The sequence below is a fragment of the Quercus lobata genome, chromosome 7 (genome assembly GCF_001633185.2).
Source record: "Quercus lobata isolate SW786 chromosome 7, ValleyOak3.0 Primary Assembly, whole genome shotgun sequence".
In the NCBI taxonomy this organism is placed as follows: Eukaryota; Viridiplantae; Streptophyta; class Magnoliopsida; order Fagales; family Fagaceae; genus Quercus; species Quercus lobata.
The window spans coordinates 42849278-42873063 of NC_044910.1; the positions used below are offsets into that span (position 1 = coordinate 42849278).

The following is a 23786-nucleotide window of genomic DNA, read 5'->3' on the forward strand; positions in this document are numbered from 1 at the left end:
TCCGTGTCATGTTTGCTTGGATTGTGTCAAATGTTATCTCCTCTAGTTGCGGGAAGGGAAATTTAAATTTTGCACTCTATTAAAAACACTAAAAAGGGTTAATAGAGCTACAAAATTTTTAGACACTTCAATCAAGTCTTTTTTTTGGGGGAGAAGGACTTCAATCAAGTCTTGATTCTATTAAAGTGCATGACTTATCTTTTCATCTTTAAAAATGTGGTAGGAATTTAAAATTTAATCCTTAAAAATTTAATCTCTCTTATATTCGGTTGGTAGGAATTTGAGGAAAGAATTTTGAATTATCATTAATTAGTAAAATTATAAGTGTTCAATTGACTACCATTGTAGGAGTTTGAAAATCTCGAAAAATCTCAATTCTTACCATTTATCTAATTTGAAAGCTCACCTTAAAAGTTAGGACTAGTCTCTCGTGTTTTGCACTTGATTAAAATTGCAACAAATCAAAGCTAAAATTAATTCATGGTATTTATTATCAGATCTCATCCACCATACTAGCCATGTAGATTTTTTTCTCCTTATTAAACTTACATTAAATTCCCAAGATTTTTAAAACTATTTTCTTAAGACCTATGGATAGTTAAAACCCAAATTCTTAGATTATGTATGGTAACCGTTTTTGTTTTTTATTTTCAAAAACTTGTTTTTGGGAGTATAAAGAAAAAACAATTTTCTTGTATTTTTAAAATAAAAAACATGTTTAGTTAGTTGAAATTAAAAAAAAAAAAAAAAAATTTGAAGAAAAAAAATACTGAAATATATTGTTACTAGGATTTGAACTCTAGTGCTAACTCATTAAATGAGATAAATTCATTAAATCAGACGCGTATTTTCATTGACTTATGAAAACTAAAAACTAAAAATAGCATTTTGCATGTTTTTAGTTTTTTTTTTCACAAATTGAGTTTTGAAAACAGTTTTTGTTTTTTGTTCATTTTGAGTTGCCAAACAAGTTTTTTAGTCTCAAACATAGAAAATTGTTTTTGGAAACAGAAAATAAGGGAAAAAAACAGTTACCAAACATACCCTCAGTTTTTCAAACCGTTAGGAGTTTCACATAAATTTTAAATCATGAAAGAATAAAAATTAGACTGAGATTCGGCACAATGGTAACATACACGAAAGTTAAAATAGTAAAAATTAAAAGGTTAAGATTTTTTTTATCCAAAGACTGAGATCAAAAGTGTTTTTAATCTCAATCCTTCAATATGGTATTGCATGGTGGTGTAATAGCTCTGGATCTCAATTCTAAAAGAATCCTAGACACCAAAGAGGTAGTTATTATAAAAGTAAAGCTATTGATGAAGAGTTTTGTAATTTAATTAATATTTTCAACGAACATATCCAAAGTTAAAATATTTTTATTTTGTTATAACTTATAACTATCAAATTATTAAAAGAAAAAAGAAAAAGTGAAAAAAATTGTCTCCTTAGCAAGTACCCTTCGAGCACTTATCAGTCAACTGTTTTAGGAAAGTTATTTGAATGCTAAACAACCATATAAAGTATCTGTTTGGAACGACTTATTTAGCTGAAACTAAAAATTTTTTGTTGAAAATGTAGAATAATGTTAAAAAATAAGCTAAATAGTACAATAGGGTCTATAAATAATATCAAAAAATGTAATAAAACTCATAAATAATAGTTAAAATAAATTGAAAGTAGAGATAAGTTGAAAAATTCCATTCATCTCAAACCCACACAAAATCAAAAAAATTGTGAGGTAGAACGGTGGAAGTGACATGGTACATCAATATTGGACTTTGTTTTTATTTTTGTTTTTATGAACATTGGACTTTGTTAATTTAACGTGTCGGCGTTGTCATCAGCAACTTAAATAAAAAAGACAAGGCTTCTCCTAAAAACTCATTTACGGACAACTGGGAACTGGGAAGTGGGGAACGATATGAGTAGGTGATAAATTGGATATAGAGATATTTTCACTCTCTCTCTCTCTCACTCTCACTCGTGACTCGTGATTTCCATCACATTCCTTCACTCACACACACGCACGTGACACCCCAGAGCTGTGTCAGCCGCCATCACGTGTCTTTTTTTTTTTTTTTTTTTAGGGATGGCCCCTCACGTGTTTATCTTAACGGAGACTTCAAGAAAAGATCCCTTTGAAATCTCTCTCTGTCTCTCACACTTAGATGTTAGATCCATTCTCACCAACCATTGCAATTTCGCATTTTGTTTGCCTTATTAATTTGTATTTTGTAATGTTTACTACCACAAGGTCTACAACATGCATATGTGTGTTTTTGTTTTAGGCGTTGTATTTTTATGTTTGGTAAAAATGAATGAAGTCATGCTCAAACCATGTCATCAATATTGGTAGATTCTAATAATTTGGTGATTGTTTAATCTCAAAATGGAACCATAAAAGTGGACTTGAATCTTAGAATGATATAGAGTAATAATGTGATATATTAATGTGCATATGGGTGGGGATAACAATACTTTAATTACTCGGCCAAGAATCTTTGAAATGAGCCTATGTTATGTTAGATTAATGGCATGCGCATCATGTTGTTCCTTTGCTTCCTTTCCAAGTATGAGTAGAAGTATATATTGAGTACTAGTCTATGAGTAGGGGTGTATCTAGAAATTTTTGTTTGGGGTCAATTTGTAATATTAACTTATTAGTTTATACAAACTTCCATACACATACATAGTAACAGACATTTATACACACATAACTTAGTATCCTCTATAATAAATCCATAAATTTTTCATTTTTAATTTAAGTTACCAAATTGTCTACTAAAGTGAGTAAAATTTTTCAATTGAACCAATGAAGTATTCAAAAATATGAATGATCCAAAACTTTAACAAATACAAAAACACATTTTACAATAAATAATGAATGTGAGAAAAAAAAAAATCTTCTCTATAATTATTAGACCAATTGGACAATTTTTTTAAGAGCATTATTCAACTACCTCAAATATTTGGGGGACCGACCAAGTCCCATTTTTGTAGACTAATTATTAAAATGTTAAATATTTATATATTGAATAAAAAAAGTTTTAAAAAATTTTGGGGGCAAAAGCATGTAGCTCCGCCCATGCCTACTAGGTGTTTGTCCCTTTGGTTTTCTCGGAATAGTAAGTTCTATGAGCCAATAAGTTGGCATAAGTATGAATCCATATTAAGGACAAACCAATAAAAATAAATAATGATGTTAATGACATTACAAATTTTTATAAAGTGTTGTATCAATTTTTAATTATATTATAAGAAAATTAATTAAAATTTTATTTATTAATTTATTGACGTGATAGTAATGATTATCATTATGTGATTTGTAAATTTTTTGTAATAAATATAATAAGAATTTAATATTATTTAAATAAACATAATTTTCTTAACTCTCTCTTCCCCGAGATCATGGGATATTTGAGGTTGTCTTGCTGTAAAATAGGATATGAAGATGTAGGCTAAACCATTTCTTTTTCTTCTTGCAAAATCGTGAGTTGTTTTGTTTTTTTTTATTTTTTATTTTTTTTAATGATTATATTTAATCAATGGAAAAAAAAATGATCTCATGCCAAGTTAGGGTTTAAGTGTAGATTCCAACCTCTTTTATTTATTTTTACCTTTATGCTCCTTTACCCAAAAAAAAAAAAAAAAAAAAGAGTCTTCATTATAAATTTTTGGATTCAATTTTGGATTCTCGAAATTAATCAGAATCAATCACTGTGTATAATGTATTCTTTTTCAAATCTCTTTTCCATCCAAAGACATTGGAATTGATGAAGTCCGAATCGTCAGTCAAGTGTGATCATCTAGATTGGAGTCGTCCTCAGCCAACCCGACCTTGAAAAATGAATAGTGAAAAGAAGAAATGTGGGTCACTGGTGTGGTGCCTGTCACAGAGCCTCTGATGCCAAAGTCAGAAAAATCGGCCAAAGAATGTTAAGAAATCAGTATGAAAGAGTTCGAGTATTTTTTTGTATATTTATCTCTCTTTTGGATTTCATGGCTATATATACATATACACAGGTGCCTCCTTCTAGCCGTTGGTGGAGCCTTAATAGTGACTTTATTCTCTCCTGGTAACGCCTCTGCAGGGTGTTAATGGTGGGTTATCCTCCCAACGGTATAGAGGCTAATCATTACTTTGCAACGGTTCATTAATGAGTGAGGATGTATTAGTTCGTTCTTGTTTGGTGACCATTACTAACTGGACGAATCTGGGAATCCTCTTTGTCCTTGCCTATGATTATGGACGACGATGGTATGATCGGGTCTATCAGAAATGATTGATAGAAATTTGCCAATATTACACATTGCTACTGTTTCTATGGACAAAAGATAGTGATATGTAATTCATTTCATATAGTATTCAAAAAACGTTGTGGAAATTCCAAATCATGCCACACCTTTAAAGATACGGAATAAAATAAGTCTCTTGTTGCCACTTGCCATTCACAATTTAAAATTTTTTCGTTAGCCTCGTTCAACAATTCACTATCTATGATTAATTCAATCTTCTTCTTCTTTTTTATTTTCATTTTATTTTCTATAATTTTTACTTATTTCAGAAGTGGTAGCTGAAAGGAATTTTCTTTTTCTTTTTTTGGCCATGATCGGGGTTATGTAGTTTTGCTCTGTTTGTCTCGATAGAAAATTTTGTGTAAAGATAATTTTCCATTTTTTCCAATGTTTGGTAGCATCAGAAAAAATGAGTTAAAGGAAAACTATATTTGGTCAATAAAAAAAGTACGGCCTATTTTTAGGGTTTTGATTACCTTCAGTATTTTTTTAACTGGAAATTTCCTATTATTTTAAATATACAATGGCAAGTGATGGTGGGTTTTAATCTCCATCTTTTATTTAGTTAGTGAGTAATGTGACAATTTCTCATTAAAATAAAATGATATTTCAGTTAAAAAAGTACTGAAAATAAGCCAAACCATATTTTTAGAGATTGTTATCTATTAAATTCTTTTGGAAGACAACTTTATCTAACAGCAAACTAAATAAGAGAAGTTATGAGACTATTTTTTAACTCATTAAAGGTTGCTATCAAATATAGAAAAATGAGGTAGTTTTATAAAAAATACTTTTTGAAAAATGACTCATTTCTAGAAAACATTATTAGTTTATTACCCAAACAAACTGAGTGTTACAATGTTATAAACTCCCCGTCTCTTCTCTCATTTTTTTTGGGGACATTTTCTTTTTCAGTTCTACATATTATATAAATATATATATATATTTATATATATATATATATTTATAGTATTTTAAAAAGCCCAAAATGACCATTGGGCTTGGACTTATTGAACAGAAGCTTGTGTGTCTCATAGAAGAGCAACACAACTAACGGTACCCCTAATCCCACGGGTTACCATTAACAAAGTTGGAATGATTTAGCATAATTGGGTCAATACAACAATAATTTAGATTAATTATATGATTTTTTTTTTATCCTCTGGCTGGAAGAAAGTTTCAAATTCATAATAAACCAAATGGAAGTGACTAACGACATAGTTTATATTTGATTAAAGTCGTTGTTAAGAGTCATAACTAAGGTGGAGTCCACTTCAGTGAAGAAGATAAAGATGCCTCAAGGCCCTCAACCAGTGGATCTGGGGAAGGTTGCTTTCTTGATTCTTCAAACCCAAAACATTAAAAAAAAACAAACATATTGCTTTCTCATCTGTCATTACCAATTTATGTGTGGGTTCACATTGTGGAGGGTGTTGATCATGTTTGACGTAATACTATGACGCCATGATTTCACTTTTTTTTTTCTTGAGCAATGTTAATACTACAACATTTTATACCATTTTTGCTATAACTTGCCATGTAACAAATTGTTAGCGATGAAGAAAAAATAGTAGGTCCATACAAGTTCACATTTTCAATTCTTACAACTTATCGCATAATAAGTTGTGACAAAAATTATGTAAATTATTGTGGTGCTCTTTTTTTTATTCTTTGGTGAGAAAAGACATGCTTTCACTAAATTGGCCAAACAGTATTTTGCACATTGGATATGCATAAACTATAAGGAACCAAACCAAACTGCAAGAATTATTGGCCAATAGCCATTTGGTCATTTTGTTTGGAAATTAGGTCAGTCACCTTTTTGGTTGTTTCATTGGGTAATTATGAACCCTTTAAAAAGGGAGTATAAATCTTTGCTTAAAATGCAGACCAAAAGGGATATATCATATTTTACTTACAATTTAAGTCTTTATTCTTCTTAAATTGTAAAAAAAATATTTATATGAATGATTTCAATTTAGTCTTTTATTATTTTGGAATGCTTAAGCTGGATTTTTTTTATTCGAAATGATGAATATAAAGAAAAAAAATTATCGTGCCTTAAATTATACATTTTTTGTTCCAAAAACAGTTTAATGAATTAATTATTAAAGCTTATTTGGCTCTTAGCAGTCACCTCAATAATTATCATAGAAAAAGACTCAAATCAAAGTATTACAGAACTTTAGAGGCCTAAATCCAAAATTCTTTAACTTTAGAGAAGAAAATATCAAATTTATAAGGTGTAGTTTGTAATTTGATTTAGGGTAAATTGCAAATTACATCCTTAAAATTTGAGTGCATTTAGATTTTACATCACGAAGTTTTAGAATTTAGATTTTACCTTTAAAGTTTAAGGAAGTTTGGATTTTACACAGGCATTTTAAAATTTGAATTTTATCCTCTAAAATTTAGGAGTGTTTTGATTTTACATTCCTAAATTCTAAAATTTTAAAATGTAAAATTCAAACAATCTCAATTTTTAAGAAGTAAAATTTAAACCCCTAAATTTCAGGAATAAAATTCAAAGAAAAACAATTCACAAGAAGCTGTGTGATATTGATAACGTCCTCGTAGAAGTTACACTCTACTCGCCCGAAAATGACAACAGCAAACCCCCAGTTCACACGTGGAAGCAACTCAAGTCCAATAAATGTAGTTTAGACTTTAGAGTTTAATAATATAAAAAAAAGAAAGAATTAAAAAAAGAGAGATGGGTCCACGATCTGAAATTGGTTGAAAAACTATGTGATTGAAACAAGTTCCTGCAATTTGGGGAGGGAAAGAAACAACACAGTCCACATCTTCTCCTGTATTGCTCGTATGATTACTTATTATAAAAAGATTTTATGTTATTAGAATTATTTAATAAAATATTATTTTTATTATTATTTTCTTATATTCTATGTGGACACATGTTCAATGGCCGGTTTCTTTGTCGGTTGGCAGGAATGGGTCCTAAAATCCTCGTTGTGTTCAAGTCAATTCTAACAAGTGGCAACAAGATATAGGGCCTATGCCTGTATACTATTGTGCCCATGACTTCATGTCCATCCTCAATAGTCAATTCCTATTCACATCACATGACTACCTATTTTATTTTTTAAATTCTTAATTTTAGCTGTCTAACCACAAGGGCATGCTTCATTATGTTAGATTGTGGGTCCGTTTGGATTGAACTTATTGTTGTTGAAACTGAAAACTGAAAACTGAAAACTGAAAACACTGTAGCAAAATAATTTTTAAATATGTAAAAAGTACCGTGGGATTCATTTTTAATATTTTTTAATATGTGAACAGTGTTGCTACAGTACATAAACAGTACTGCTACAGTGCAAAACAGTGATTTTTGTGCACCAAAGTCAACATATGCGAAAAAAAAAAAAAAAAAAAAAAAAAAAAAAAAAAACGCAGAACGGAAACGTAGACGCAGTAGCCAAACGCCCTCTGTAGCTGATTTTTTTTCCTAGAATTATCCAACCCATTACATAAATATTCAAAAAAAAAAAAAAATATTAATGTGTATTAAATTACTCATTCATTAAATCATTTAAATAAATTAAAGAACTATTAAGTAAGTTATATAACTAAAAATATATGTGAATTGTTTTTTGAGTTGATATATAGTGGATTAAAAAAACTTTTCTCCCAACCAATTTGGAGAAAATTATGCTTTTTTTTCATTGACATTTTAACAACAATTGTCGTCAATGACATAAACTTCACCATAAGCTGATGTCCCCAATGACTTAAAAGTGTTAGTCTTTAACAAATCAACCATGCTTAGGAGATCGAAGATGTTGGACCATACTACTTTTAGTTTTTCTAGTGACTTATTAAGTTAGGAGTCATTGGGACCGATTTGATCTTTGTGGTAAAATTTTCGTTTTCTTCCTGCCACTACAGTTCATGGTGTCAAGGATTTTACGGCATGATGCGAAGTTGGAGAGCATGGTTCAGAGACATAAGTGATGATAGCGAGGGCAATTAAGAATTGGAGGGAAGAGATTTATGAAAAAAGAAATTAGTTTGGGTTTAACTCAACCTCTTACTTTAAAAAAATCATACCCATCCAAAGTTAAAATATTTAAATGGAATAAAGAAAAATAAAAATTTTGATGGATAGTTTCTTAGAAAAGACCCCAAACACCCCTCTTCACGGTGACAAGAAGACCTTATAGAAATCTAAAAAGAAAAAAACATTTATCTTGGACTTTATATCGACTTATAAGATCTAATTATTTTCTCCAACTTGATAAGTATTTAGGACAATTCATGTAATTTCCTAATCTCATTACTATGCTTCAAAAATTTTATTTTATTTAGATATGATGCGTCATGCATGATCTTAGAATAGTATGAATGTTCATATAAAACTGGAGGACATATATACTTAATTATCAGAAAGTCGAGAAATTAAACTGATTAAATATTTATGATGTGTGACGTGTGTATAAGAATCATGAAAAGTGCTTGGTAATATTTAATTTGAATTTAGTGGGATGGAGAAGGGATTAGAATAATAGGAATCACCACGTTGAGAAATTCCTACCCAAAAAAAAAAAAAAAAAACAAGTTGAAGAAAAAGCATTAGATTGTGGATTTGAGCGCGTAAGAGTGGACAAGGATTCCATAAAAAGATGCATTTAGATACCATTTATATTTTACTTTAACAACGTGTGTGTTTTTTTTATCCAAAAAAAAAAAAAAAAAAGAAGGAGAGAGAGGGGTCAAAAATCTTTCAAATATTAGGTTTTTTTTTTTTTTTGTGGTAAATACAAATAGTAGCTGTGGGTTCCTCCGATGTACTGATTTAGAGCCTTTGGCTTTTACACAGCATCCTTTGGAGTCCCACATCGAAAGAATCTTCTTTCACTTTCTGCCTTATAAGCTCTAAAGCGAAGGAGTAGTGTACCACTAGTTATTAATAACTAGTGATACACTACTCTTTCGCTTTAGAGCTTATAAGGCAGAAAGTGGGAGAAGATTCTTCCTTTTATTGTGGGTTCCTCGGATGTACTGATTTAAAACCTTTGGCTTTTACTCCTTCGAATTATTTACTTGTTATTATTATAATTATTATTAATAATCATAATTATTTTTGTCCTATAATTTTCCTTCCTTATATTCTTATCACCTACTTACATCTGCTAAAATTTATTCTATTTAAGGTTTCATTCATTCTAAGAAATAAGTCAAGATGGATAACCTCAAAGCTCTCTCTTTGAAAGTCTTAGCCGACTTGACTCAAAAAAAAAAAAAAAAAAAAAATCTTAGCCGACTATAATAATATAATTTGATTTCACATATTGACTATTTTTTACTTCCAAATACCATGTGAATCATGGAAATATGGTTTTAAAAACCGAACCCAACATCAAACCGTTTTTTTTAATTTCCGGTTCAATCTCGGTTTTAACCCGATTTTTGATCGGTTTTGGGGGTTTTAATCAGACCGAACGGGCTCTTGATTCCCATTTAACCGATCGGACCGACCAGTCTGGTCCAGTTTTTAAAACTATGCATGGAATACAATTGTTGACTCAATATATATATATAAATATATATATATATATATTTTTTTGGTGATAGAAATTATTGTCTTTTTTATTTATTTATATATAAGATAAAAATTCTACTCTAATTTAATCTAAGTGTATATGTGTGTAAAGCTCTCTCTCGAGCCTTGAACTTCAACTTTTACCCCATCCCACAAGTAATTATTGTCTTAATATTAATAATATAATTATTATGCACACATAACCGAGATATATCAGACTAGTTACTTGCAATTCATGCTAATAAAGGTGACTATTATAGACTTTATAGTATTATCTCTTAAAAAAAAAAAAAAAAACGAAAAACCTAAGATGACACCTGCACTTTTTTTATAATAAAAAAACAGCCCTAAGTTTTATGTGTGTGTGTGTATATATATATATATATAATCCTAATTTAAAAAATTTTGTATACTACTTTCATGTTTATGTGTTCTAATAAGTATTATTATTTTCTAAAAAAAAAAATACAATCCTCAAAACAAAATAAGGATAAAAATCTTATTTTACATTTATTATTATTCTATATAGTTGCTGGAAGCCTGGAATTTTTTTTTTTTTTTTTTGGAGAGGTGGAAGCCTGGAACTGGAACTAGACTTATCATTAATTGCTATGTTGTAACGTAACGCTATCGACTATCTTATGATGAAGTCATCCCAACAATCTTTTTAATATATATATATATATATGTATATGTATAAATAAAGTCATCCCGGCAAAATCACAAGTCGTTTGAGGGATTATCTTAGTCCATGATAATATTTTCGTATTAAATTCCTGTTTGACACTTTTGGGCTAGACACACTGTACAGATTGCCAATCATAAAAAGATTTCCTTATTTTAATTCATCTATACAGAAAGTAAATATAGTTTGCACAAAATCAAACATACATGTCAGGTATATCTAAGTTTAATAAAAACATGAAGGTTCGAGAAACGCAACAAAATCCCACATCCTTGTTTTGTCCAAGCATCCGTACAACACAGTTTTCTAATAACTATGATTGATTCAAGTTTGAGTGAGACTGCACAATTGAGTAAAAAGCACTGTTAGTAGAGATAGAGCTTGAACTTACCAGAAAGCTTTTCAAGTACGACTTTTGCATCTAAATTCTATCCGATTGCTTCAACCCCAAAATTGTAATCAAAGATCAATTTCACCCTTCAAATCCAACAACCTTATACGTAGACCAAAGTACAAAACGTAAACATAGTAGCAGGTAGTACTAAATAGCTATTTCATTATTTTTAGTACTACTAAAACTTAAAATGTACTTGAAATAGTGGAGTCAAAATAATATTTTTTGGCTCCACAGCTACAATGTGCAACTTATTTATTTATTTATTTATTTTGCGTTTACACTATTTTTTTTATTTTTTATTCTTTCTTCTGCATTTCATTTTGCGTTCACAGTACTTTTCCTCTTTGTGCAGTGGTAGTTGTGGTTGTGTTTTGGTGGTTGAATAAAATATTATTTTATTATAGTGTTTATATTATTTTATTGTATTAAAAGTTAAAATAAAACCACTCTTGTTGAATGTAAGAATGTAAAATAAATAAAATGACTTTTTGTGACGCTAAAAAAGCTAAAAATTTGGCTCCCACCACTGTGGTTGCTCAAGAAGTAATTTTTTTTGTTTTTTTTTTCTTTGTGTCATTTTCAATCAAATGGTGTGGCCCTAACCTCTCTTGCCTTTCACTGGCATCTACAAGGTATGCCACATGAAAAATTGTCCCACAAAATCCTTACCGTAGATTCGCCAGTTAATTGAAAGCGAAACTCCAATGACATTTTAATAGTGATGTCCAAAAAATTTTGATTAACAAAGGGCCCCCTGATCATCATGCTTTAAAAGTGTTGCTTAGTTGATGACACGTGCCAAAAATATGCCTTTAAAAAAAAAAAATTTATTTTCTTCATTTCAGGTCCTACACAGTTACTTACACCCACTACAAGATAAATTAAGTATTTGATTATTTAAGCAAAATGCTAACTTTTCCAGTATTTGATGGCATATGCATAAATTGTTTTCAAGGAGATAACAAAGTTTGGCAAGCTCATCATGTATGCCTATGCCTATAATTGTGTGGATGGAGAGAATTTTAGAATTCATTGAGTGAGTTGCAGAGCTGATTATGATATTAGAGCTTCAAGAATCAAGAGGTTTTAGATTTAGATTGGCTATGTGCAGGAGTATTAAAAATTCTATTATGAACAAAGCTTTATGCTTCTTATAAGGAGTTGCTTATTCAGTGTTTGATGCTTGTATGTAGTAGTAGTTTGATGCCTGTTTAGGCTTTCTCTGTTGGTAAGTATGTTTCTTTGTTGCAATTCTTAGTTTGTTAAACTTTGTTTGAATAAAATTATAAAAGTTACCTTGTTCATTGAAAAAACACACACATGCACGCGCATACACAATGGTACATTTTTTTTTTAATGATTGTGCCACACAAGGGGGGCTTAACTTCTCTCAAAGGTAGATTTTTATTCGGTTTTTGAATTTCTTGAATGATTAGGCCAAAAAAGGGGCCTAACCTTCTCTCAAATATCAATCTCGCATGCGTGATAATTTCGAATTCTCTTTCTTAGACTCTCATCTCTGATGTGAATGAGATCAATCACAATTTTTTTTTTTTTGATAGAAAGATCAATCACAAATTTTGATAATCAAAAAAGTTAATTAGAAGCCATAGTGGCAATGAGGCATGAATAGCAGGGAGATGCGTGAGCCGCCCCAAGTTATATAATTTGATTATGGGCTGGACTGAATCCATACTCTTCTGCCTAGCTTTTAAAGTTACCAATTTTTGATCCAGAATGTAGAGGCAGTGTATAAGAGGAGGGGGGGGGGGGGGGGGGGGGGGGGGGGTTGGTTGTTTGTGGGGTGGTGGTGTTGGTGTCCTTACTTCTAAACAATCAGTACAAACAACCAAGACAAGCACACACTGACTTGGACCTGGGTTTGGAAGTCCTGGATACAACTGCTAGACAATGGGCTGTTTGACCAAACCCAACATTTTACAAGTCAACCTTCGAAAAACAAAAATCTAATAGTGCACCAAGAGGTCCAAAACCCTTGAAAATACTGGTTTATGTAAAATAATAATAATAATAATAATAATTCTAATCCTTTGATATTTTAGACTTTTAGTCGAGATTGCACGAAGAGTTCTCTACCAAAAGCAATTTATTAGGAGAGAAAAAAAAGGTGAACTAGAGCAAATTGCCATTTTCTACATGGAAGGATAATTGCCAATATCATTTGATGCATTTTTTACCGTTTCATACAATACAAGGTTCTGCAGCTTCCAACAAATGTGTAGCTCAGCTAATTAAACAAACTATATCTTACTTAGCAAGGGCTTTCGTCAAAAAAGCCAAACGTTTAATGAAAGCCACCTAACCCAAGTAAAGCCTCACGTTGGTTACATTTAATGTTTGATGTTCATGCAAAAGAAAGTGATCCCAACTCAGTCCTGCTTGTCATCTGTCACTCCCACTTGCTTGGCATCTGTTACTCCTGCTGGTATTGAAGCCGTCTCTGGTGCACCAGATTCACCCTCGGCCCCCACCTGAAAACATTGAAAATCCTATCACAGTTAGCATACAAGGAGGCCTTGACCACCAAAACAAGCACCGCCATAAAACATCCATATTTGCATGCATGTGCATGCCCACACAAGCAGAACTTGAAAGTTCAGGAGCCAGAAGAAGCATATCTATCCAAAATAATACAAAAATTAAAATCAAAAAAATTGAAACTTATCATCTGTTTCACACTACCAAGATGAAAAGGAGTAATAGCCATCAAGGTCTCCAATGCAAAAATCCTCTCCCACCCCCCGAATCCACAACAAAAAAAGAAACAGACATTATTTTCTTCATTCTGCTCCAATGAAGAAAAAAGAGTTCTCACTTTTTGAAACCAACTCTACAAGCTTTCCTCAATTTTGAAATTTCAAAAGTACACTACATACTAATGTACATAAAAATCTTGTACAATGTTATGTTTACTTTGAATCACTTTAAAAGAGAGAGAGAGAGAGAGAGAGAGAGAGAGAGACTAAATTTCTGTGACTATACAAGAGCAAATAACTATCCAGGAAATCAAGATGAGTGAAATATGGCAACTCATAAGAATTGTTGTGGCAGTATATTTTTGGTAGTCATAGAGAAAGTAGTTCCTTTTCTTTAATTTTGTCTAAAAAAGTATATTGCTGTAATCTTGTTCCAGTTATTCAGGGTAACTTAAGCTTAATTTTTACTTTTACCATAGAATATAAGCAATCTAATACTCATTCTGTCCCTCCTTACTTTCCCCCCAACTCCTTCCTAATGTATTTCCAACTGCGCAAGGTCTACAATTGCATCAAATCCCAATCTTCAGCCTCGAGATAGAAATAAAAGGAAGAATCAAAGATCTTAGTTCCAAGTAGGTGCACACATATATTTGCTTCCAGAATCCAGATTCTAAGCATATAACTATAACCATTAAACTCAAAACCATGTAAACTGGCATTTACAACTTGAATTTCAACTTCTTTGCTGCCAAACATAAAGAATAGCACACTCCATCTAATCTAAAGTTCAATCTTAAGTATCTTTCACATTAGGAAAAAAAGAAAGAACAAAAGCCTTGTTGTCAACCCACCAGCCATCACTATCCATATGTTTATTCAAAAGGATTCTTCAGTTCTACACATTCTTAAGACACTAATATGAATCGTAAGAGCCACCATAGTGGTGAACAGGCTAGCAACCCAATTAACAAGTCTCCTCCTTTCTGTAATACCAATTGGTTTGGTCCACCAAATCAAAGACAACACATTTAATGGGTGGAACTATAAGGCAAAGACCCCATTTGCAGAGAAACTACCAAAATTTTATGGTAGCATTTGGAAGTATAAGTCACAAATTTCATATTATAAACGAACGAGATCAGCGAATCACATTAAGTATTGATCCAAACACACATCACATACAATAACTAAAACCATCCTAAATTTCTTTTCTGTCTAAGTAATAATAACTCTTTACAAATGCAGTTCAAAACCCTGTACATATTACATGCAAATCACAAGAAGGTTGGACCGTTTAGCCTATGAATGATTTTAGTCAGTTTAAAGTGATTGCTTTTAGTCCCTTAGATAACCCATCTCTTAAAATTTGTTAGGAACTAAATTAAAGGAATAAAAATTGTATTTTGGCATAGCGAAAACAAAAAACTGCTAATGCTTTTTAATTGAATGATCAATAAAAATTAGAAGGAAAAAAAAAAATAGCATTGGTTATTGACTCACTTTGATATCCTTTTTGGTTGCAGCAGGCTTATAAGGACAAACCGGAGGAGCCCTCTCCGGCTTCTTGTACTCCCAACCAAACAAAGCATAAACTTTTCCCTGTCGATTTTACATATACAGATATGATAATTGAAATAAAATCAATACCCCAATAAAGTTGGAATTTATTAAATAAATAAAAAAACACAAATTGGGCATAGATGAATTGGAAGAGACAATAGAGGGTGTGTCTTACGATGAAGTAATAGAAGAGAACAGGAAGAACGTTGACGATGGGTACGAGGAAAAGCGGTAACAGACATGCCAAGCAAACCTGACAACAAAAACAACAACAACAACAACATTGATTAATAACAATTTTATTAATAAAAAACTCTAATTCTATTTCATACAAAAGTAGTATAATTGAGAATTGGGGTTTCAGATTCAGAGACTGAGGACTTACCATATTGGAAAATCGTAGAATTGGGATCTTCGATTCGGTGTTACCTAAGAGTAACGGAGAATTGGAGATTGATTTTGCGGTTTCACGCTTAAGGTACGCGGTACTTGATGGTTATATAGAAGAAGACTTCGGACTTTGTTGAGAATTAGAAGGGTAAGATCGTCATTTCATATTTTTAATATTTTTTTAGTTTATTCTGTGTTTATTTCTAGACGACATAACGTTTTTGGAATTTTCTTTTTTTAAAACGACATAACTGTATCTTGGAAAACGTGCAAAACGACATAAATAAATAAAAAAGTAAAAAAATTTAGAATTTTTGGCCCATGCAGGTCTCGAACCTTCGACCTTCGCGTTATTAGCACGACGCTCTAACCAGCTGAGCAAATAGGCCACATGTTAACAAAAACGAAAAAATATATCTAATTCATATTAATTGGTTTTTTTTTTTTTTTTTTTTTTGGGGGGTGGATTTAGATGTTGGAACTGATCGTAAAAATTCATTAAAAAAAAGGGTTAAATAATCATTGGCCACTACACACACTTTCACATGCTCAAAGACTCTTCTTCTTTTTTTTCTTTTCTAAAAGACAACTTTTCATTCACTGTATTTGGTGATTTAAGTATTTTCTAATCACCAAAAATCCTTAAGAGTGTGATGAGATTTTTGTATTTCTAGATGTGTTAAATGTAAAAATAGTAGAGAGAGATTGAAAAAAAAAAGCTGTTTATTTTTTATATAAAAAAGTAGAAGTATTAAACTTGATAATGTGAGAGAGAGAGATTAAAAAAAAAATGTTTGAGACTCTAAAAAAAGCTGTTTTATTTTTAAAATTTGAATTTGACAAAGAAACATAGGGAGGGGGAAAATTATTGGTCCCTATTATATAAACATGGATAGAATTATCTAAAATTTAGGAGTTTTAAATTAGTAATTTTACATGTCTAACCTTATTATTTAAACTTTTGTCACTCTTCTAGCTTTTAGGAAGCTTCCAAAACTTCCAAGTGTCCTCGTGAATTTATCTTATGTCCAATTCCAAAAAGTTAAAAACCTAAAAAAAGAGGTTAAACTTATTGCATTTTACTCTCTCTATATCAGATTTTAATAAACATTTTGGTTACTAGCGTTCAATATTTCTTTTCTTTCATCAGCGACTCTGCACTACTGCTAAATGTCTATATAATTTTAACCTTTGTTTCAAAACTAGTATTGAGAGCCGGTGAGATGTCAAGACTGTTTTATATTGGAGGTGATCAGGTGCATGAAGAGCAGAAGAGTGCAATTTTCAAGACTAGTATATAGAAAAGAATCCCCTCCAACTTCCCGAAACGGTTGAATACCGGACCGGAGCTCCAAATTCTGGCTACAACAACCATACGTATAATGAAATATCTACTATTGTCCATGGCACTCTAGTCACAATAGCTCGTGGTCATGTGCGTGTGACATGAAAATGCACATTTCTCCTTTTCTAGTATCATCCCCAAAAAGAATAACAAGTATCCTATAGTTAACAGCAAATTGTTTTTCCATTCATTATGATTGAAAAGTTGCCCAAGAAACTAAGCAAAAAGATGGATCAGCCACCTTGGAGCAGTTCAAAGGCTATAAATTTGATGTTGGACCAACAAAAGGTTACACATTCTATATTATGAAGTATATAATTGTTTAGTCATCCATTCTGTAAACCGGTAGTGTATGCGGATGGTCACAGCATTGATATGCTTCCTTCCCATCCGGGATTCATTTCAACAAATTATCATGCACTCTCGGCCTTGCAGGGAACATCAGTGCAGCGACAAACAGGTCTACCAGAAGCTTCCCAGCCATTAAAGCCACGTTCCAGAACCATAATATTCTTTATTCCTGTATCTTCCTTCATCTCCTCAAGATAGTTGACAAGCCTTCGTGCACAAGTTGGTCCACGAACCTAGAGAATCATGACATTGAATAAATCTTTCAGGAAAACCTTCAAGTATATATATAATTTTAGTTTCTGAACTTACAGAAAAGAAATAGATAATAAATTGAGGAGAGATTTGGCACATAAATTTCCAATGCTTCATAATATTTATGGAGCTGGTGACTATTGCAAAATGTTGAAGTGATTATTTATTTATACTTTCAATGAAGAAACAGAACACTATTCTGAAACAAATGCAAATGAAATATACAAGCTGTATTTAAAAGACAACTATATGTAGACAGTTCTAGTACACATTTTGTATGAAAAAAAAAAGAAAAATTTAGGTAATAGTTTCGGTCAGAATGGGAACAGAATTTTTGAGTGAAGTTTCAGTATAAATGCTAAGGCGATAAGAAATCACAACAATTTTGATTAATAAAAAACAGTTATCAAATCAAATGCATATGCAGAAGTTTGGCTGTCATAGGATATAGAGTTAGAAGAATCTTGAAGACTATAGATTGGATTAATAACTCTGAAGAATTTTCTACAAGAATTACATTTTAAGAGAGCAGCTTTCCATGCAAGTAGATAAGAGACATAAGATCTCATCAAAGGTCTCTACATTAAAAAACATGGCCTTTTTGGACAAGATCTTGCCAGTCACCTCATATAATCCATGTAGAGTTACATGAGTGAGGGGAAAAGGGAACCAGTTAAATCATTCAATGAATGATTGCTCATATCACCTTTGTAATAGGCTTTCTCCACTAGTTGAGTTTGATTTGTACTCCCACTAATTCTTCAATATAATTTTTTTTTTTTTAATAAGTAATTCCTCAATATAAATATAGCCAACTCATTGCTCCTTGGATCTGCAAGGCCCTGTGGCTTTTGAAGTTTTTGAAATAATGAAATGTGCAAATATTTAAGAAAAAGTTCTTTTCAAAAGTGGTCTGAGAGACATGTGATAGACATAGTAAATCAATGTATTTAACATTTGAATATGTAAAGTCCCTTTACATCTAATTACATATGCCTTTAACTTCTCAACAATTCTTTTGTAAGAGATCCTCTAGCGTACCTCCACACACTTCGTAATTTTAATCTGGCTAATGCATGCTGGTCTTTTATGAAAAGAGAATGGTTTTCTAGGATGTCACTACCTGTCCAAAAACTTCCAACAAGTGGCCTCCAACAGTTAACAGAAAGAGCTTTAACTCTTTATGCGGATAATTATTTTAAAACAAGCTTGGACACGGCTAAGAACAAGGTTACTAGTTTATTAGATGTGAAACAATACTGTAAAGATCCACAAGTTTTTCTTTTTCAAATAATAATTTATGATTTCCTATATCACTTAAAGTCAACGTGGAGGACTCAAATCTGATGTGCAACTTAGGCACCTTCAAGAAAACATGCAAGTCCATCCAGATTCAGACAAGACAAGTCTTACACGAACAAGGTAGTCAAAATAATCTACTTTCACTAACCAACTTGAATTTTCCAAGCTTCAATATTATGCCAGAAAAAGAATTCATTAGAGGACAGAGACAGCAAAAATACTTTCTTCCCTTCCAGATTTAACTCAAATGACGTGATATTATGTTTCAATACTCATGTCCATCTGAGCTGGATAAAATTCTTTCTGAGTACATAGGATATTCCTTGACATTGGACAATTCAATAACACACACCCATCTTGTAGAAACAAGGCACTACTTCCTTGTGAATTTGCAATTGTCATGTTTGTTATCAGGACCCATGATTTGGTGACAATTTTGAGTTGCAGAAACAAGGCACTACTTCATTGCAAATTTTGCAATTGACTGGTTTGATACCAGGACAAATGATTTGGTGACAAGTCTAAGTTATTTTCCACAAACTAATTAACTAATTGTTACATCCCAATGCAATAGTTATTGAGCACTCCTCAATAACAGCTGATAAAAAATTGTGGATGCAATTCAGATTTCAGACTCCATTGACTTCATATTATTATGTGACTGAACAAAAATTATGAAATTAATTGCTTAGAGGGCTTCAACATATGTTTCTAACACTAATCTAACTAATAAAAAACAACAATCAAGCCTTAATCTGTTTGGCACCTGACTTGTCATTACTCATTACTATTGCGATCGTGTGGCTGTATCCAAAACTGATGCTGCTAGGTGTCAAGTGGTGCTAGTTATTGCTATGTTGCTGTGTAATAGTGTCATGCTGTGCCTCAAGCTGCTGTTATGCCAGTGCTATCATGCAAGAGTTGTTGTTGTGTTATGCAGGTTCTACTGTTATGCAGATGTTGCCACTGTGTTGATACAACACCAGTGTAGTTGTTATTTGACATTAAGGATGTGTACTAGGTACTACCATATGAATGTGTGCAAGTAGTGATGTGATGCCACGTGTGCATCGACTCTATCAAGCTGTAACCACTTGGCTTATTGCCATGTGACTGTTCTGCATGTGTCCAATTACGACTCTTTTAGGCAGTTAGAAAGTTGTTAATAGCCAACAGTAAATCAGTTTGCATATTTGTTAAGAGTGAGTACGCAAGCAGCTTAGGCCCATATAAGCTGCAATACAATGTTCAGAAGACATAAATGAAAATAAGCAACTTCTTTAGTCTCTCATCTCTCTACTCTCTCTTAGTCTTTCTAATTCTCTTTTTAGGACGCCTGGCTGCGCTTGAAGTCGGCCATTCCATCACACAACTCACACACTCACTTAACCACATCAGTTAGTAAGAACCACATCAGCTTTTTCACATAATCCCAACATGTTGACTTCTAACAGACCAATTTGGGTTGGTTACATGTATTATTTTCCATCATTCAATCTGATCCAAAATTATACTCTCTGTTACCCATTTAATTGACATGTCATTTTTTACTACTTCTAACAATGTTATATTAGGTTTTTCTCTACCTTTTTTTTTATTCCCTCAAGTTGAATCAACATTTTTTTTCCTCACTAGTGCAGTAATCACTCCCCTCTACACATGAACAAACCATGAATTTCTTAAGCAACTCTCTCTCATCACTTCATCAATAGGGGCCACTCCCATTTTAAGTGAATTTATTCATTTCAAATCCTATCATTCCCTATATTTCCACCAATGCATCTTAACATTACCATTCAACTACACTCATTTTATAAACATATTGCTTCTTAAGAGCCCGACATTCAGTACCATAGAGCATAACTAGTCTATAGCAGTCTTATAAAAAAATTTCTTTAACTTAATAGGTATTCTACTGTTTTACAATCACACAGTAGTCCTAATGAACTTCTCCACTTCATCCACCATGCTCTTATCTTATGATTCACATCACTCTTAATCTCTCCATCCTCTGAGTTATTTATTCAAGATAACTAAAGAACTCACTATTTGTATCTCTTGATCATCAAATCTTACAACTCCTTCATCTTTGTTTCTACTTTTACCAAAGTTACATCTCATGTATTCTGCACCAAGGACTTCATTTGAATCACCCTAGTGAGCTTATCCATAACTAGTGTTATGAGATATAGAGTTAACGTTGATCCTTGACGCAAACCTATGGTGATAGAAACTCACACTATAACTTCATTGTGCATATCCTTAATCAACTTAATATACTTCAGATATTTTTCTACACAATACCTGTAATAGAGTACTGCAGCTAATGCAATAATTCACTGAACCTTTGAAAATCACAAACAAATAAAATGGAGACGAAAGGGATAGAATTGAAGAAACCCAATAAACAATTGAATCCAAAAACGAAATAAAACACCCAATAGAAAACGACCCAGGTAAGGAAATCAGAAAAAAAATCAAAGATAACATCAAAAAATCGTTATAGGGTCTGAGAATTGAAAGAAACCTGACTGAGAGCGCAGTGGAAAACAAGGGTATCTTTTCCCTTAACTTGCTGAACGAGATTGGAGATCTTGTCACTGAAAGTGTCACTAGCGAAGTGCAGAGACCCAGCTATATGCCCATCGTAACTCCTCTCATCATCCCTACAAAATAGCCACACACACACACACACAAAAAAAAAAAAAAAAATACTACCTCAATATCTGATTCTATTTTATGCAGAGACAAGTGTGTGGTAGAGACTGTACCTGACATCGATGATAGCAATATTAGGGCGGCTTTTGATAGAGAGAAGCTGAGAGCCTGTCACATAGGAGATGCTACGAGCCATGTCTCTGCTTCTCTCTTTAATCCTTCTTTCTTTCTTTCTTTTGTCTTTTTTCTTCTTGATGCTCTGAATTTTTTGTCCGAGATAAATACCCTGCCAAATTTCTTGGGCCTTTTTAGTTTTTATTACAGTGGAGTAATGGACCATTTTACTCATTCATGCCTATAATAATATTCTGCCGGTTTCCATTTTGGTGTGAGGGATTTTTCCTTTTTTGGGGGAAGGTGGGAAATTACATCCAAGGGTCTGTGATTTAGAGTATGAGCTAGGTCTTTAATTTTGTCAATTAAAACTTAAATTAGGTAGCTAACCCTAATTCAAACCCGACAAATCCGTCCAACCTAAAGGCACTAGACCTGAAGTCTGCACAATCCAAGTACTAGATCAATTGATGGTGGGTTCTTATTGTCAAATAGCGAGTTTCACATCTAGAAACCCGATGAATTCGACACATCTAATGTTGTAGTTCTTCCTTCAAGTTTCGTCATGTGCTGGCATAAGTTGCTTGGGCTTTGTCTAAAAGATCTGGTGAGATATCTACTAGATCCCCTAGACGTATGGAATGGATCTCTTGTTACTAATTATGATTCCTTAGTTACACCCTACATATTATCATGCAAAGGATTCAAAAATATATCCTAGAGCCATGAAATCTATTTTCTTCAACTCTTGGTTAAGTGCGAAATGATAAAGGTTTTGAAGTCCTTAATCAAATGATAGGGGGATTTAATACAAATTCCTAATGTGGGTGTAAGTAGAATTACAAAAAGAATTATGAACTACAGAAAAATATAGCATGCGATCTAAGGCTAGATTTGTAAGGTTTTGCTTAAAGAGAAAGGGTTGAATACAATTAGGTATTCTCTCTTGTTGTTAAGCATTCCTCCATTCTTATTGAGCTAGCTTTCATGGCACAATTTAATCTTGAATTGATGCTTCTTGACATGAAGATTGCTTTCTTTATATATGTTAAAGCACTGGTGAGTTAGAGGTCAACATTTTCAATCAACTGTTGCATTGTCGATCTTTAAGTTTGAATACACGCCTGTGACAAAAGCCACCAAGTAGGCTATTTGGTTACATATTTTACTTGAAAACTTAAGGATTCATTGTGACCACATTTGTGCAATTTGTGACCGTCAGAATGCAATACAACTAGGGAAAAAGTGAGCCTATCACTTTCAAACCAATCATATCAATGTTCGCTTCTACTTTGTTAGTGAAATTGTTGATGGGAGAAATATTCTGTTTTTTCTTTTTTAGAAAATTGGGATTGCAAATAATTCATGAAATAAGATGGCTAAGTTTGTTGTTTAGCACAAGGTGAATTACTAGTTGGACTTGATTTATATATTCATGAAACCATAGGGATTTGGTGGAGACTATAAAAATAAAAAATTGTTTATGTTGCTTGATTGAGTGCACTAAGTGCAAATGTATTGGCATCATCACATACAATAAAAAACTCTTAATTTTGACGGTCTTGGCGTCGCTTATAAAATATTTTCATGGCCAACTTTTGCTTGGCTTCAAATTAAAAACTCTCCTTTAGTACCCACTGTTCTACATTAACATTGAAAATAATTTGCAAATGACTATCTGATTACATGTGTTATATGTTGAATTATTGGTTCCCAAAACAGAGTGTTCCCAACTAGAGTTAGCAAACAAAATTTCTCTAGTCTTTATTAATTATAAGAGTTTATTTGGATGTATTTGAGATACGGATTTTGTGATAATGTCTTTGTTTACTATTGTAATCTTCCTACTTTTTAGTGGAATTTTCTCTTAGTTTATGCTTGCACTTGCATGCATAGGTTTTAAAGGTCGAACCACAAAAATCTGTAGTATTTTTTTCTTGTGTGTGATTTTCCCCCCTATTGTGTATTTGTTTATTTCATGTACTCATAACAAGATTTGAGAAATGATCTCCTCTAATTCCTTTTTATTTTTAGATGTGTGACACGTGACATTTATTTAATCATGACTTAAATCTATAAAAAAAATAATGATAGGGAATTGGAGGATCCACTAGGAGTGGATCTTGAATAAGATTTATATGAATAAAATCTTA

At 32.0% G+C, this 23786-nt stretch overlaps 2 protein-coding genes and 1 non-coding gene across 3 annotated transcripts; all 3 read right to left on the reverse strand.

Annotated features, from left to right (window-relative positions):
• Positions 1 to 13075: 13075 nt before the first annotated feature.
• LOC115952186 lies at positions 13076 to 15717 on the reverse strand. Its single transcript, XM_031069263.1, has 4 exons — positions 15607 to 15717; positions 15397 to 15474; positions 15162 to 15260; positions 13076 to 13433 (listed from the first exon to the last, which is right to left on the reverse strand). Exons 1-4 carry the CDS (start codon positions 15607 to 15609, stop codon positions 13332 to 13334), a joined length of 282 nt encoding a protein of 93 aa, XP_030925123.1. The 5' UTR covers positions 15610 to 15717; the 3' UTR covers positions 13076 to 13331.
• A 209-nt stretch (positions 15718 to 15926) lies between these two features.
• TRNAI-AAU lies at positions 15927 to 16000 on the reverse strand. The gene has a single exon. It is a non-coding gene; the product is annotated as a tRNA-Ile (tRNA).
• Positions 16001 to 17115: 1115 nt separating this feature from the next.
• On the reverse strand, positions 17116 to 21841 carry LOC115954159 (dual specificity phosphatase Cdc25). The gene is made up of 3 exons (XM_031072065.1): positions 21633 to 21841; positions 21389 to 21527; positions 17116 to 17540 (listed from the first exon to the last, which is right to left on the reverse strand). The coding sequence occupies exons 1-3, from the start codon at positions 21713 to 21715 to the stop codon at positions 17370 to 17372; spliced, it is 393 nt and encodes a 130-aa protein (XP_030927925.1). The 5' UTR covers positions 21716 to 21841; the 3' UTR covers positions 17116 to 17369.
• Positions 21842 to 23786: the final 1945 nt, after the last annotated feature.